Source organism: Octopus sinensis, linkage group LG2 (assembly GCF_006345805.1).
Source record: "Octopus sinensis linkage group LG2, ASM634580v1, whole genome shotgun sequence".
Classification (NCBI taxonomy): domain Eukaryota; kingdom Metazoa; phylum Mollusca; class Cephalopoda; order Octopoda; family Octopodidae; genus Octopus; species Octopus sinensis.
In genome coordinates this window covers 156,854,443-156,871,763 of record NC_042998.1, presented here as the reverse complement: position 1 = coordinate 156,871,763, position 17,321 = coordinate 156,854,443, and the positions used below count along the sequence as shown (strand labels likewise).

Below are 17,321 nucleotides of genomic sequence, written 5' to 3'. Positions count from 1 at the left end.
TATTCCCTGTAGATACAGATAAAATAAATAAATAAATAAAAAAATAAAATAAAAAAAGGAAGATGTTATGTAATCATCACAACAAACATGAACAATCAACGTTGCCCATTGTTTCCCTTGATACAAGGACATTCAGTAAGTTTCCCGCCACAACAAATACCTTGTACAACAACGGCAGTCTAATAAAGTATCTCGTATCGTTAACATGTTTTTTCAGTCTCTCTCATTTTCTTAATCTTTCATACTAAGTACTCACTACTTCCTTTAATACTCAATACACTATATATATATAACAACAACATGGACTTGCGGCTCGGCACCTGGAGAAGCAAGCCCATGCCGTCCAACAGCGTCTCCGTCGTGGAACGCTGAACCGACGGACCGGTTAAATTGCTCGGGGTCTGGTTCAGTCCGAACCTCCAAATGGAGAAGAACTGGGACGAGATCACGAGTAGAGCGACCACTCTCACCCAGTAATGGGCCGAGAGAAAGCTATTCCTAAGAGATCGAGCGGAGGTGACGAACGTGTACATCGTGTCCGTCATCTACTACTGCTTTACCGGCGTTCCTTGTCCTGACCCTACCATCACCTAACTGGAACGCATCCTCTTTCGCTTCTCATGGAAAGAAAGCGTACCGATGGTCAGGCAATCCGTTTGCTGCCAACACCCGCTAATAGGAGGGCTGGGCATGTCGTGGTTAATGATGTGCAGACAAGCGCTGAGACTGCGACAACTCCGGCGCTTCATAGACGAGGTTGAATAGGTATGATCGCCGTTTGTGGGGCGCACATTCCCGCAGCTCATCTCTTTGACCGAACTGCAATCGTGGATCAAAACGAGGCCGAGGAATGGCGAATGGCACCGCGAGTGTCGCATTGCCTTCAAGCAGCTCTACCGACCCGGTTTGAACTTGTACGACTGCAATACCACCAAAGCATTCTGTAAAGGATTAGTGGAGGGGAGGTATGACGACGATCTTGGGGAGAACCTGGGCGTCGATGAAGAATACCTGACCCGCCTGTTCAAGACAACTTTCGGGCCGGGACCTATGGGCAACTTCCCTGGCAGTGCTATCGAGAAGCACTACGCGTTCGAGATAAGCTCTACAGGCATGGCTCTAGAAACACCGGGCCGGCCTACCCCAGATGCGGTCAGACCGACGAAGCCGTTCTGCACGCACTTGTGCAGTGTTAAACCATTTCCGACTTGTGTGCTTATGTCGAACAATTGTTGTCGTGTATGGAACGATTTGGTTTATCTGCCGAGCCTATCGTTAATATTTCCCCGCCTCCTTCCTTCAAACGGGAAGGAAGAGCTGTTCTCATTGTACTAGTGGCTATGGCGAAAGAATATGGTAGACGCGTTTGAAAGGCCTAGAAACAAACAGTTACCTCTCTGGTCAATCACTCATCAACTTTTTCAAGTATCACTTGAAAAGGTAGATGAGAGTAGAGAGGGAAGTTTTGTCTGGTGAACTTTCATTAAAAGATGGGTGAATGTTGCAAGGATGGCACGTGTGAATGATGGACCCACCTTGAGTCTATCCTATGAACCAAAGAGAAAGAAAAAGAGAGTACTTCGCACTAAAGTACTTTTGTATTTCATTGCCCGAGGTCTTTTCGTACGCTTTTCTTTACGCGGATAAACCTAATGTGTTTTTTTTACATTTTTACTCTTTTATTGTGATACACGATCCCTTTTGATGATTTTTTTTCTTACACTATCCCTTTTGATCGGAAATTTATTTTCTCCTCCTTTTTTTTCTCTCTATTTTCTTCTTTTTCTCTCGAAAAGAAAAACTTTACATTGTATTTTGTCCCCTCTGTATTCGGCCATGTGGGGCTAATAAAGAAAATTATCTTCTACAACTATCATAACAATTTCTACACTTTTACAGTCCCAGCACCATGACACCACTGCGTAAACCATTTGATGCATAACGGACCGACGCCTCTTCTGTCTCGCTCCAGAGTCCTCTTTATCATCATCAATGAGTAAACTAATATCAAAAGTTATCAATATATTTAGCTTATCAAAAGGTACGAATACATGTAGTTTAACCCGAAGATAACTAATGTGTATCAACAAAACTTAAATTGGCCTCTTCAGCGTGGTCAATATACTCGAGTTATGAGTCATAGAACATGTGTTACTTAGTCAGCAGCAGTATCAACATCATCATCGTAATTATCATCACCGCCACCATCACTACCACTACACCCTCTTGCAACTATCAGAGATTAAAAAAATAATCAAGTACCCTAGACTAAGGAAGAAAAAAAAGGAAGATTAGACCGTCTACGAGATAAGAAATATATCTATATATAATAGACCTCCTTGTTCCTTTCTATCAGTCAACTGACTAAAGTACTGCGTGGCATCGCAAGAGATCGAAGTTTTTAATATCTATTTCAAATACTTTGCAAGCAAAGATGGACAACTTTGTCGGAAAATGGGAACAAAGTGATGCAGAACCAACAAACTTTGATGCCTTTCTTGATGCTACAGGTAATGTTTTTCTCTTTTTGTATTTCGTAATATTTACTTTCCTTCCTCTTTTATTTATTTAAAAAAATACTTCTATTTGAGACGCTTTGCATCCAGTTTGACTATTCTGACACTTTTTAAATGTTGTTACAAATCCATTCATTCATTCGTTTATTTATTCCTATCATTCTTCAAGCGTTTCTTTTTTAGTTTCTAGGTCTATGAGAGAATAGCATAAATCATTGGGCCGTTTGAAGGGGATTTCTAAATGACATTTTGGTTCACCTGCACAATTCGACCTAAGCCATTGCCGCAAGAATATTGAAACTTCGTTCAATAAGATAATTAAGAGGCGGCAATTAAGAAATATTGCGCAGCTATTTAATTATAAATAGATGATTTGTGGTTAATTAATAGTTAAAAGTATCATTTATGAAAATAGCTCAGAAATCAAACCGCGAATATCAGTGGACTTGTGGCTCGGTACCTGGAGGAGAAAGTCCATGCCGTCCAATTGAGTCGTTGGGTGCCGGACGGACAGAACGGTTAAATTGCTCGGTATCTGGTTCGGTCCGGACCTCCAGCTGGACAAAAACTGTGACGAGGTAACGAACAGAGTGACTGCTCTCAAGCATAAATGGGCAGAGGTGGCTAACGCATGCATCGCGTCCATCAGCTACTATTAGAAAGCTAGCACTCTATAACTTTTAGTTTCTATTTATTAGTTAATCTTTTTTCTTTTTTTTTTTTTTTTTTTGTAAATCGCAGTCCTTAGAGAAGTGTTAATCCCTGTGATGAAAAGCAAATGAAAAACTGAATTTCTACTAGCAGGTTATTATTTGATATTAGAGACTACATCATTCTTTTCTACTCAAGGCATAAGGCCCGAAGTTTTTGATTAGATCGTCTCCAGTACGCAACTGGTACTTAATTTATCGACTCCGAAAGGATGAAAGACAAAGTCGACCTCGGCAGAATTTGAACTCAGAACGTAGACGGGCGAAATACCTATTTCTTTACTACCCACAAGGGCTAAACACAGAGAGGACGAACAAGGACAGACAAAGAGATTAAGTCGATTACATCGACCCCAGTGCGTAACTGGTACTTAATTTATCGACCCCGAAAGGATGAAAGGCAAAGTCTACCTCGGCGGAATTTGAACTCAGAACGTTACGGCAGACGAAATACCGCCAAGCATTTCGCCCGGCGTGCTAACGTTTCTGCCAGATCGCTGCCTTTGAGAGATTAGATTATTATTAGTTTCTTTTTAAGGTGACGAGCTGGCAGAATCGTTAGCACGTCGGGTAAAATGCTTAGCGGCATTTCAACCGTCTACGTTCTGTGTTCAAATTCCGCCGAGGTCGAATTTGCCTTTCATCCTTTCAGTGTCGATAAAATATGTATCGGTTGAACACTGGGGTCGATATAATCGACTCATCCCCTCCCCGCATTTTTGCTGCCCTTGTGGAAAAATTTGAAATCATTATTATTAGCTTCTCTATTGGTGGGATTTGTTGTCAGCATGATATATGTATATTTTACATACAGTTTTGCTTTCATCCGTTATCAACCGGATACCTAGTCTTTTCAGCCATTCATCGACAATTTTCTTTCACTATTTGCCGAGAATATGTTCCTTGCTCATAGAGTTAGTATTTCTTTCACACGCCTCTATAACGAAGCCTCCTCTGAAGCTCATTAATCTTGCTGAAATTCTTAATAAGATATTGCTGATTTAGATGTAAACCCGTGACAACAGGCTTCTGGAAGTTCTGTACACTGTCACACTCCATCACACAAGTCCCCAAGCTTATATTTTAGACCCTACTGTTTGTGTGCCCATTCTATAATACGTTCCCATGGCAGTTAACTCAAGCTAAGCCATATAACAATTAATTATTAAAATATGGCTTGGCAACTCAATAATTTCTTTTTAATCTACGTATAGCTTTCAGTTATTAGCATTATTCAAATGACTGAGTTTTGACTTTAATTTACTGCGTTTCTCCACAATCTTTTGATGTATTCTTTGTGGAAAACAACAGGATGCACCTTGATGATTCTCATCGCTTTGGTAAAGATGCATTGTTGTTTTAGTGCCACAGCAAAGTTATTGAAGACTTGGTTAAGCTGCCGAGAATAATATTCGACTCTGCTTCAAAGATACGTCGCTCCCACTCTGATGACAAATTACGATGTTCACATCACGTTTGATACTAGTTGAGGGCTCCAGGTTCAGTCCCACTGCGTGATACCTTGGCCAAGTTTCTTTTTCTATTGCCTCGGGGCGACCAACGCCTTGTGAGTGGATTTGGTAGATAGAAACTGAAAGGAGTCCGTCACGCGCACTTGTGTGCGTGTGTGTGCGTGTGTCTGTATTTGTCTCCCACCAACGCTTGACAACCGGTGTCGGTGTATTTAAATCCCGTAACTTAGTGGTTCGGCAAAGAGACCAATAGAATAAGTACCAGATTTTTTTTTAAATAAGTACTGAGAAAAAATTCAAGGCAGTGCCCCTGCATGGCCGCAGTATAACTGAAACGAGTAAAAGAGATAAAATATATATATATATGACACTGAGCTCACCCAGGTAAATCGCTTGGTTTGGACGGTGTGCCCTCTGAGCTTTATGCTTACATGCCAGACTTGTTTGGTGATCTTTTAGCAAACGCTTACTGCACCTGGCAACAGAACAGGAGAATTCTCAGTTTTGTGAGCCGAGGAGCGGTGGCGTTGCTGAGAAAAGACCCGAACAAGAGGGACTGTTTTGACAACTTTAGGCCCATAACTCTGCTGAATGCCGAGTTCAAAATTTTGGTCAAAGGATTAGCTACGAGGTTGGCGCTTGTCATCGGAGATCTGCTAGGGGAGATACAGACATGTGCCATCCCGAAAAGATCCATCCACGACAACCTCCACCTCATGTGATACATCATTGAAAAAGTGACTAAAGAACATAGTACTGGTGGGACCCCGATCAATTTAGATAAGTCTAGAGCTTTCGATAGGGTTGACCATTTACGCCTGACGGCGGTCCTCAAGGCAGCTAGATTCGGGCCTGTATTCAGCGACATCTATGCACAGATCGGTGCACACCGACACCGTTCTCAGGGAATACGAGACGGTTTCAGGAGAGACGATTTGCCAGGAAAAATCAGTGGACTTGTGGCTCGGTACCTGGAGGAGAAAGTCCATGCCGTCCAATTGAGTCGTTGGGTGCCGGACGGACAGAACGGTTAAATTGCTCGGTATCTGGTTCGGTCCGGACCTCCAGCTGGACAAAAACTGTGACGAGGTAACGAACAGAGTGACTGCTCTCAAGCATAAATGGGCAGAGGTGGCTAACGCATGCATCGCGTCCATCAGCTACTATTACCTGACTGTCGTGCCTTGTCCTGGCCGCTCTGATTACGCTGGAGCATATACTCTTCCGCTTCTTGTGGAAGGGACGTGTCCCGATGGTCAGGCGGTCTAACTGCTGTCAGCATCCGCTGAGTGGTGGCTTGGGCATGCCGTGGTTGATGATGCGCAGACATGCACTAAGGCTGCGACATCTCCAATGCTTTCTTGACGGTGAACAGGTGTGCTCGCCTTTCGCGAAGCACGTATTTCCGCAGCTAGTTTCTTTAACGGAGTTGCAGTCATGGGTAAAACAGAGACCAAATGAGAACATTTGGAAAGTGGAATGTCTTCAAGCGCTCAGAGCCCTCAGCCAGTTGGACAGTGCGATAGTTGGAACGTCTACTTTAGCTTTTTAAAGAGGATTAGTGGGGGAAAGTGCGACGACGTTCTTGGGGAGACTTTGGGCATCGAATAAGGTAAGCTAGTCGCACTTTTCCGGAGAACTTTTAGGCCGGGACCGATTTCCAAAAATCTCTGGCCTGGCAGTGCTACCGGGGAGCTTTGCCTGTTTGAGATAAGCTATACAGGCACGGAAGTGCCATCAGCCGAGCATGTCCGAGATGCACGCAGGCACCCATGGTTTTTATGGGATTTTTCCATAAGCAGCCCTCGAACGTCTACTCCTCATTAAGGATTACACATTGTTGATCTCTCTTTTTTTTATTCATTTTATCAGACTTGTTCACACGCAAAACCTTCACAACTACACACATACACACACATACGTTTATTTATTTTTTTTTTGTCCTGTGCTGTCCATAATGTTTTTCATGTAAACCCTTGTTAATAAAGAAATCAATATTGTTGTTGTTATTGCTGTCAGTCTGTCAAGCTTCGCTTGGCATCGCTCCGCAGGTTTTGTAATACGTGTACTTGCACCCTTCAGGTTCATACCATCGTGGACAATAGGTTGGTTGCTGTCGAGTGGGGAGTTTATTTTCCTATTTGTCCCCCAGTTTGGGGTGGGGGACAAGCCAACTGATTTTGCTTTTCAATCAAAGGTTGTTTGCATTTTCCTCATCATCATGGAGAAAGCACATCAAAACACGGTGACGCTCATATGTGAGAGACGGGGAGAGAGTGAGGAACGTTACCAGACGTCAATAAGAGAGAGTGCGAGTGCGGCAAACGATGGTGCGTTATACAGAAAAACAGACGATGGCTGTGTTTTTGTTGATAAAAAGAACAAAAAAAAAACACCAGGACCAATTGTTTCGAAAAGAATCTCTTGGGGTATCTTTGGAAGGACAACGGCTCTGTTTTTGACAACATTGTTCGAAATAGAAGCAGCAGTTGCAAAGATGTAAACAATGGGGACCCTTTCGTGAGCGAAGCGACGGACGATGCAAGTAATAGTAACAACAGCAACAACAACATCAGCAGCACCAACAACAACTACAACATCAGCGATATCAGCAAAAGCAACTGATAAACACGACGAAGGAAATGAGCCAAAAACGGTTTAGAATAGCTCTAAACTTTCCTTCACTGGTGCTACCATGTCATCATTTCAGAGAATCAAATTTCCAGATAAGAAAGTTAAAAATGCCAGGCAGCTAATCGAGAGAGACGGGCTCCCATTGAAACTATCCAGAAAACGATACGTCGCACAGTGGCGTACCGTACAATCGGATTAAAGTCAAGGAAAGTAGAAAGAGTCACAGAGGCTCAAATACAAAAAGCTTTAGGTTCCACCTGGAATGTAAATGAATATCTATAGAAATTCCGCACAGAGGAGGGTGCTAAATCTCACTCTCTGAAACCCCTCAAAAGCGAGGAGCTGTTGCAGGTTCCTTTCTACTGCGGCCAGCGACTGGTGGCCAAAATCATCATACAGCAGGTGCCGCCAGAAATAGCCATTCCTTGGCGACGACGTTCTTGGGGAGACCTTTGGCGTCGACGAAGATCAACTAGCTGCTCTTTTTGGAAGAACTTTCGAACTAATGGATGACTTCCTAAAATTTCTGGCCTGGCAGTGTTACCGGGGAGCTTTGCCTGTTTGAGATAAACTATACAGGTACGTAAGTGCCATCAGCCGAGCATGTCTGAGATGCGCGCAGGACGAGAAGACGGTCCTGCATACACTCATTCAGTGTCCGAGCATTGCTGACCTCTAGGTTTATGTCGAATACCTGCTATCGCGTGTAGGACGGATCCAGCTATCAACTGAATCCACTATGAAGATCGCAAAACCCCCACAACACACACCACACACATACACATACATTCATTGTTTTTTCCTGTACTGTCCATAATGTTTTTCTGAATGTAAACCCTTTGTAGTTAATAATGAAGAAACCATTATTATTATTATTATTATTATTATTATTATTATTATTATTATTATTATTACTATCATCATCATCATCATCTTCATCATCACCATCACCATCATCACCATCATTATTTTTATTATTATCTAAAGCAGTTTGATTCGGCTCCATACGACTAAAATTTTCACGAGCTTCTAACAGAAACCCGTCTCTTTCAGGCTTGGGTAACCGAATGAAAAGACGTGGGAAGTCCAAGATAGCTACTGGAAAATGACCTGCTATTGGTGCTAAATCGTAGATCGTTCACCGACAATACCATGTGATCTGCCTTGACAACTAGCAGCCCGTTTTCTAGTAGTCATCATGGACTTCTTATGCCTCTTCATTTGGTAACTTATGCCGCAGAGTTGGGTTTCTGTTTGAAGCTCGCATGGAGACGAATCAAACTGTTTTAAATAACAGTACACGTAACTCCTACTAACTGCGTTCGGTGCCTTTTATTTTCGTTTGTCCATTCACTTGTGTATATATGTGTGTGTGCATGCATGTATTTATGCATGTTTATACGCCTGCGCATTAGGATGGAAAGACGAGGATAAGAAAGAAACAAATGCTTCTTCAGTTTTAACTGATATATTTAATCAAGATAGTATTTCCCATCATTATTAATAGCATAATCCAATCTATTTGGGAAATAACTGATTCCCTAGGGCGTGAAAGTTTTTAGTTTCCGAAGCAAAAATATATTCAATATCATTTTTTAAATAAACTGCTATGATCTGCAAAAGATGATAGTCAGATGGAATAAGGTCAGGAAAGTAAAGCGGATGAACACTTTTGTCGTAAAATATAAATTCACTTGCGCATCAAAAAATTTACTTTATGCCATTAGGTGTGAAAGGTATCATAAAGACTACATAGGGCAAACTAGTCTTACCCTCAGAGATAGGATGACAGTCCACCGCCAACAACAGAGGGATCCCACCACAAGACAGATACCACTTAGATCTCTTTGCACAAAATAATTCCCCCAAATTCCTAGTTTTCCCACTGTACCAGTGCCCAGACAGCACCACTGACCAAACACAGATAAATAAGGAAAATATCCTTACTCACAAATACAGACCACAACTCAAAAAATATACTTGGACTGCCGACACATAAACACAATACCCCTACCCCACAGGTACACATGCACAACAAGCGCTCACAGAAACACACAAACAAAAACAATCTAACCCCGACCACACACACACGCGTGCGCGCGTGCACGCACAAACACAATATCCCCACTCTCGAGCACAAATACACGCACACATTCCAGGAAAAAACACACACATATACACATGCAATACGATTTTCCCCTTATTAAGTAACAGAACCAACACACCCTGGCTTTTATTAACAGTAAGATATTTATATATCCGTGCAACTCTATTTCTAGCCTTTCTTCCTTCTCCTGTCTTTCCTTCTCTTTTTACCTCTCTGTCCCTCTCCTCTGCCTGCTGCTGACATGTGACCTGTGACCAGCCTTTCTTTCTCTGCCTCTTTTACATTGGTTGCATAGCTGACCGGTCCTAAATTCTCTGTGTCCCACTGGTACACGTCTTGCTTTTTTGTTGCCTTAATCCTTTAGGATTGCCCTTTAAGCGTTACCCACCATTTGTGTACTTTTAGCCCTGAGGCTGTATTCTGTTCGTTTCTTTTTTTTTTTTCGTCTTTGTCCTTTGTCCATCACTTTAAATTACATTTATTCACTCTCGTATGTCCACTTCTGTATCTCTTATTATCTTAGTATCTCTTATTGCTCTTGGCTCTGTATTCTCCACAACTTTCGCAGGCACCGCCAGCATAGGAAGCATCTCAGTTTTATCATTAATGATACCATTTGGTTAATAACTGATGAAGAACTAAGGACCTTCTCTATCTTGTCTTCTGTCCGTTTGTGCACTCAGTATATATTGTACGCTTTTTACTTTCGTTTGTGTATTTCTTATACATTTTTTCCCCTGATTAAGTAACGGAAGGCAATGCACCCTGGCTTTTATTAACAGATGGAAGATAAGAGAATTTTTATTAAACACAACAATTGTTTCAACACATCTGGCATTAATCCCTCACGGGTGAAATACTTAACAACTGGTTCAGGAGCATCTGACGGTACAGTGTGTCTCTTTGGGTGATAGATACAACTCATTAAAATAACAGTTTTCGTGTAAAGAAAAGCAGCAAAACAAAGGATATATTTTCATTTTTATAGGTCAAAAATAAAATGATAGATGCAAAAAAGGGACATGCAATATTTAACATGTTACAGAAAGTGGGTAAACTGAGGTACAGTCTAGTTTATTAAGTTTTTTTTTCTTTCATAGCTGCCATTAGATGGCAGAATCAGACAACCAACATCTTTAGATGACACCCATTGGAGACCTTAATTATTTACTAATCATTTTGTATCTCTAGTTATGATTCTTAATTCTACATTGCTTGTTAAGAATAAAGAACAGACAGCAATACTTTCTGAGGAAAAGAATTTCATGCAATATTTTGTGTAATATAAACTTCTCATCTATTCCAGAAAGAGTAGTTAAATACCCATTCAGTGGACTATTTAGATTGGGAAAGGATTTGTTAAATAAAGTCTACAAAGGTCAATAATAATCAATATGTGGAAGTCTTTTTTTACATAACCCTGGTTCTTTTCTCTTTTTTCTTTATCGTCTTTTCTCTCAAAATCTACCTCTGTTTCTATTTCTCACCTACTTCATCCAATATTTCCCATTATATTTCTATTATTTTTTTTTATAATATGAATAGGTCTTCCAGAAGAAGCCAGAGCGAAATTAAAAGCTGCTCGCATTACAGTTGAGTATGTAAAAGATGGCGACTCTTGGAAAATCATAACCACATCCGGTAGCCATTCGAAGACCAGTGTTCTTCAAATTGGTGTCCCTTATCAGTCTACAGATTTATTAGGCCGCAAGTTCACGGTAAGACAACTTTCCATTTTCAAATAACGATTACAATTTGAAAAAAAAAACGTCTGACGGCATGGATGATTATGAGGACATAATAATAGATAAAAAAACAATCGAGATAATTGTTACTGAACTGCACTGGATCTGTAATCAAATCGCTTAACTTTGAATGACTCAGTTCACTGAGTAGAAAGTAGGAGCAATCTGTCGCTGAAGGTTCAGGCAAAAGTAACACTTGTTCCCTGTGTCGGCAGCGTTGGTTTCAAATGCTCTTGCGTCGTGTGGTCAACTGTCTCGACTAAATCATGGCTTTTGGTTTCTGAAAGTTTATTTATGACTCTACATAAATGTCTTATTTTAACTAAATTTACTGAGGTTAATTACTTGGAAATATCGTCCTCATTAAAAACAATAGTAAAAGTATCATAAGTATATTTAATGCAGTAAGCACCAAATAGTTAATTTAAAATAATTATTAGCTAAATATTATTTTAATAATTTCGGCACGTATAGGTGATAATACTGGACAGATCTCAGTCTTAGTAATCCAAGATTGGACGTGATTAGGGGTGAGAGGATTATTAATGCTGGTGTACAACAATGTACTTGATTAGTCATGCAAATTGTTGTATGTAAAAAGGAATGTAATATTGAGATGTTTATGCATTAACTTACAGCAGCCAATCTAATGATGTCTTTTTAAACATAGACACATGGCCACACATTTGAAGTGGGAATATAATCGATTTTGAAAGCGCTCAGTACCTGGCTGCAATTTATTTTATCGACTCAGATGTATGAAAATTGACACTAGGTGCTGTGTAAATACTGTTTCAGACTTACATGTAATAGGTTGTTAACAAACAGACAAAAAAGTGACATACATACATACATACATACATACATAATTTTAAACGAGAACGTCGACTCAGAGATATTGCTTGGGCTGAATTCAAAAATCTGGATTCGACTGCAGCTTTTGAGGTGTACAAGACTCAACGAGACCGAGCCGTGAAAATTAAAAAGAAAGAACGCTTCAGTTACGAATACAAATCGCGGCAAATGCCAGTAGCAATCCAAAAACCTTCTTTGCCCATGTCCAGCGGAATTCCCGCTTGAACAACCAGATTGCAACGTTGGTAGACTCAACAGGCGTATCGATTGAGGACCCTTATCAACAGAGTCAATTATTTGCCGAGGCTTTTTCAACTATTTTCAAACAAGATGATGGTCGGTACCTCCAATGCTTCGATTGGTCATCACGCGGGACGAAGTCAAACGTGTTATTCAAGGCCTCGATGTCAACAAAGGTCACGGCCCTGACGGCATACACCCACGGGTTATCAAAGCGTTGGCTCCAGTCATCTGCGAGCCCTTAACACGACTATTCAATATGTCATTGGCGACGGGTGTTATACCTGCAGACTGGAGAACAGCGATAATCTGCCCAATTTTCAAGAAAGGGAGCCGCGAAGACCCGCTTAACTACCGACCGGTTTCCCTTACATCAATTATCAGCAAGATGTTCGAAACCATCCTTAAGAAAAGTATGATGCTCCACCTCCTAAACACAGCCTCTATCTCTGATTCCCAACACGGCTTTGTGCCAAAGAGATCATGCTTGACCAACCTACTAGTAATGGAAGAATTGGTGACGCGCATCCTCGATGATAGTGATGCTGTTGACATCATTTTACTGGACTTTGCCAAAGCTTTTGACTCGGTAAACCACCGCCTATTGCTTGTCAAGCTTCAAGCATATAGTTTCCATCCGAATATTGTACGATGGGTTGGTGCCTTCCTCTCAGATCGCTCGTTCCAAGTCCAAGTTAATGGTTCGCGGTCCGACGTCTCCAGTGCGAGCAGTGGCGTGCCTCAAGGTTCAGTGCTTGGGCCCTTGTTGTTCTTAGTCTTCATAAATGACTTGCCCGACGACCTCACGCAACACACCCTTCTATTTGCCGACGATATCAAACTGGTCGCTCCTCGCGGTAATATAGAGGATCTTCGTCGATGCCTCCACCAAATTTGGAAGTGGTCTAACAATTGGGACCTGTGTCTGAACGTGTCAAAGTGCTGTCATCTGCCTGTTGGCTCTACTCCTGCAACTCAACTTGATTTCGAGCCGGGTCGTCTGCTGCTGGAGAGGACCGATCAGGTAAACGACCTAGGTATCTTGGTGGATTCCTCCTTTTCACCTTCGGCCCAGTGCGTCCATGCTGCCAACAAAGCACGCGGAATTCTGTTCTTGATTCGACGGTCATTCGGAATGCTCACAGCAGCCATATTCCTACCACTCTATGTCACGCTGGTGAGACCCATATTGGAGTATGGGATTCAAGCCTCTTCTCCTTATCTCCTCAAAGACATACAGCATCTCGAAAGAGTCCAGAAGCTGGCTACCCGCATGGTTCATGGTCTCAAAAATTTGTCCTACAAAGAAAGGCTGAGGACGCCCGACCATTATTCTCTTGAAAAACGCCGCCGCCGTGGTGATCTCATTCTCGCCCACAACATCATAAGCGGAAAGTGTAACCTCTCGAAAGAGCTGTTCTTCACTCCTGCTCCAGAGCATCGGCTGCGGGGTCATTCCGAAAGGCTCTACTTGCGACGATTTCATCTCAATCGAAGGAGAGGAGCTTTCTCCGTCCGGGTTGCGGATCCGTGGAACAAGCTGCCAGACGAGATGGTGAAGATGCCGATGACCGCTTTGTTCAAAGCCTCCCTCGACCTCAAGTGGCCTGAACTCTTTACATGATCACCACCCTGTACTTAACTCCATGTCCCCCTAAATGGCCTTGCTATTTGCTTTTGAGCCAAATTAACTAACTAACTAACTAACTAACTAACATACATACATACTCACACACATACACACACATGAATGTATGTATGTATGTATGTATGTATAAACCAAACCCTGGAATATGCCAGAATGTTTGTTGGTCAGAGAGAACTTCCTTCAGCTGCTATGATGATCCAGCAGGACTTGGCTGAACCCATCTGTGAGCAATTTTGTAAAAACTTTCTTGTCGAAATCTTTGCAAATATCAAGAATAACAAAAGATTCCTACCTCTGAAGTTTACAATAGTCAGAAATCATTAGTGTGTGTAATTAAAAAGCAGATTTCCACTTGTTTGGGCTTTCATATGACTTCAGTAGGTAAAAGGTCATTGGGAATATTTCTATCCGTCATTTTACTAGGTCATTTTGTTTAATTGTATGACAATCTTCATCTTTCAGACCGAAGAACAAAGAAGCTTTTAGCCATGATTATCCTGTTTTTTTTAAAAATTTTTTTCGAATTGTTTTACTTTTGCTTTTTATCTAGATCTTCATTATTGCTTGTATTCTTTCTACCTTAAAGTGAGTAGCGTGTGTTTTGAGAGACTTTCGGCTGTTATTTCTCGAAAGACTGCATAGAAGCGTCCTAATTGTTTCATTCATTCTGCTGGATGTGAACAACTGGTGATGATAGCATTTATGAACTTGTATCTCCTATTGTTGTTTTAGATATAGTTGTCATTGTTATTGAGCCCCAGGTAAGTCCTGTAGACCTACAATAAAATGCATTCCAACCATGACCGTTCTATTTTAGGGAATACATTATTATTTTTTAAGACTATATAGTACAATTTTAGGGAAGTTTGGCTGCTATTTCTACCAAGTCGAATGACCACATAAGCTCCTTTGGTAGTTTGCCTTTGTTACTGCTGTTATTACACAATACCCAAATGATATTACCGTCGTTGCTCACTGTTTTCAAACTATTAACTTCTCTTGCAAATTGCAGAATGTTGTGACTATGGACGGTCCGAATAAGATGAAGCAAACATGTACAGAATGGGCTGAATCTACCATTGAAACAGAGTCTGTTTTATCTGGTGACACTATTACTCTGGTAACTATATTTCCATATATTTTTCTTCACATTTGTTCGTGTTATATTTTTAACAATCCATGTTCTGCATACAAATGAGTAAAAGTGTCTTCGTATAGATGTCATGTATCTAGAATAACTGAATCGGTCTCTCACAATCCAACATATAAATCTAGCACTGCAAAGTCAGTCAAAGAATTATTATTATACAATGTTGAAGTTGTTTCCACACCTAGCTCCTTTTAACAACTAAGTAGTGACTAACATATTTAATGGCAATAAGAAAGGAAACATTAGAGGTACCCATGCAATGTGAAAAGGAAAACATTAACTCAATAACTAACAATATTTTAATCACTTTGCAGTAACTGAAATGATTAAAACTATTTTCGTCATTGGTTAATCTTCAATTATCATATAGATGGCGTCTCCGAGTAATTAAGTCCAGTGGTATGTGTGTGTGTGTGTGTGTGTGTTTAATGTGTATATGTTGGGAGAAGTTACAAGAATTGAAGCTCTACTCCCTGGAGAGAAGGCGAGAAATGTATGCAGTGATATACAGAAGGTTGGCACCCAACTTTGGGATTAAAAACTATACCAACCACCAAACTGGTCGGCACTGCATACTGCCAAAGATACCGTCTTCTTCATCTCAGATGAGGACCATGTATTGCAACAGCTTGGGTTTCAGGGGACCACAACTGTTTAACACTCTACCAAGGAACCTAAGAGATCTGCAAAGTGTATATGTGGAAACATTGAAAAGGCAGCTGGACAAATTTCTGTCTGGAATACCAGATGAGCAAATCATTGACAAGTGGAAATATTACAATCTGCAGTAAGCTGGACTGCAGTAACTCACATAGTCACTTGAATGCAAACAGTTTCCCTAACATTGTATAAATCCTTAAAATCCTTAAAAATGTTTTAGCCCGAAGGCCACGGCCATGCTGGGGCACCACCGTGAGAATGTTTACAGAACCTAGGTTTCCCAAGCGGTCACCCACCTAAGTACTAACTAGGCTTGATGTTGCTTAACTTCGGTGATCGGACGAGAACCGGTGCTTTCAACGTAGATTTTAAGAAAAAGTTGTCTGATATGCAAGATAACATGTATAATGTTACATTGAAAAAATCCCCCCCCCCTCTCTGCACTTATATAACCACTGCTGCTTTTGATCCATGCTATTTCCGCTTAAACATACAAAGTACAACAGTGTCGTCCTAGCAAACCACAGGACTATATGAATCAAACTCATTAATTAGCTACTATTTATCTTTTCTAACTTGGAGGAATTGAGTCTAACCACCCTTGGTGATTTTGAATAGAGAATATAAGAGGGATTTCAGAAAATTTCGTAAGATATTTCCACTACAAAAGCTAGGTTTTACACTAATCGACAATGTTATCTTGGCAACAAATATATCACAAAGAATATGAGTTAAAGTATGGCTTATATTTCAGTACTGTACTGTTCACACATGCAAATATGTCTTAAAGAAATAGGAAATGTGATGTGATAGAACTATGCTCCTATTTGTAAAAAATTGTTTTTCACTTATCTTGAAGGTTCAAAATTACCACGTTTTGCTGATGATGTCTAATAGCACCGAAGCATGTCTTTAGATTTTCGCTATTCCTGCCAATAAATATCAAATTTTCCTTAAGCATAAAAATTATTTTCTGTGAACTAATTCATCTCCCTTATTCTTTATATATGTATGAATGAATGACAAAGAAAAAGAAGTCCACAACCACCATCATTAACTTAAGTTGTTTCTGCAATATGAAGCAGTGCATTCAAAGTTGAACATATACATGTGTGTGTGTGCGTGTGTGTGTGTGTGTGTGTTTGTGTGTGTGTGTGAATGTGCATGTGTGCAACATGTGGAACGAAGAAAAAAAGTAAAACCTTCCTTTCATTTTTCCTCTCAAGTTTTCTCATAGACCAACGTCTTGGTTTTCAAATAGGACTAACAGTATCAACTAAGCTTGACAGATTGCTTGGTGGCTCATGGCATGCTATAGAAATCTACCAAATTATTGTCTCTTTTTTTTTTATATATTCTGTGTATGTTGGTTTCAAATTTTGGCACACAGCCAGTAATTTCGTGAGAGGAGTTAAATCAATAATATTGTCCCCAGTGGTTCTTATTTTATTAACCTCAAAAGAAAGAAAGGTAAAGTTGACTTCAGCAGAATTTGAAGTTGGAGTTTAAAAACAGATGAAATGCTACTAAGCATTTTGTCCAGTGTACTCTGACGATTCTGCCAGCTAAAATTTATCTCTCACT

The 17,321-nt window shown here is 40.6% G+C and overlaps 1 protein-coding gene and 1 pseudogene across 1 annotated transcript in view; one reads left to right on the top strand and one right to left on the bottom strand.

The window, feature by feature from the left end:
* The first annotated feature begins 2,344 nt into the window (after positions 1-2,344).
* Positions 2,345-17,321, top strand: part of LOC115232324 (fatty acid-binding protein, liver-like) — a 15,647-nt gene continuing 670 nt past the window's right edge. The window contains exons 1-3 of the mRNA XM_029802147.2: positions 2,345-2,510; positions 10,985-11,157; positions 14,940-15,047. Coding sequence (XP_029658007.1) covers positions 2,435-2,510; positions 10,985-11,157; positions 14,940-15,047 — 357 coding nt within the window. The 5' untranslated portion in view covers positions 2,345-2,434. The remainder of the gene's footprint in view (positions 2,511-10,984; positions 11,158-14,939; positions 15,048-17,321) is intronic.
* LOC115208887 lies at positions 15,997-16,115 on the bottom strand (annotated as a pseudogene).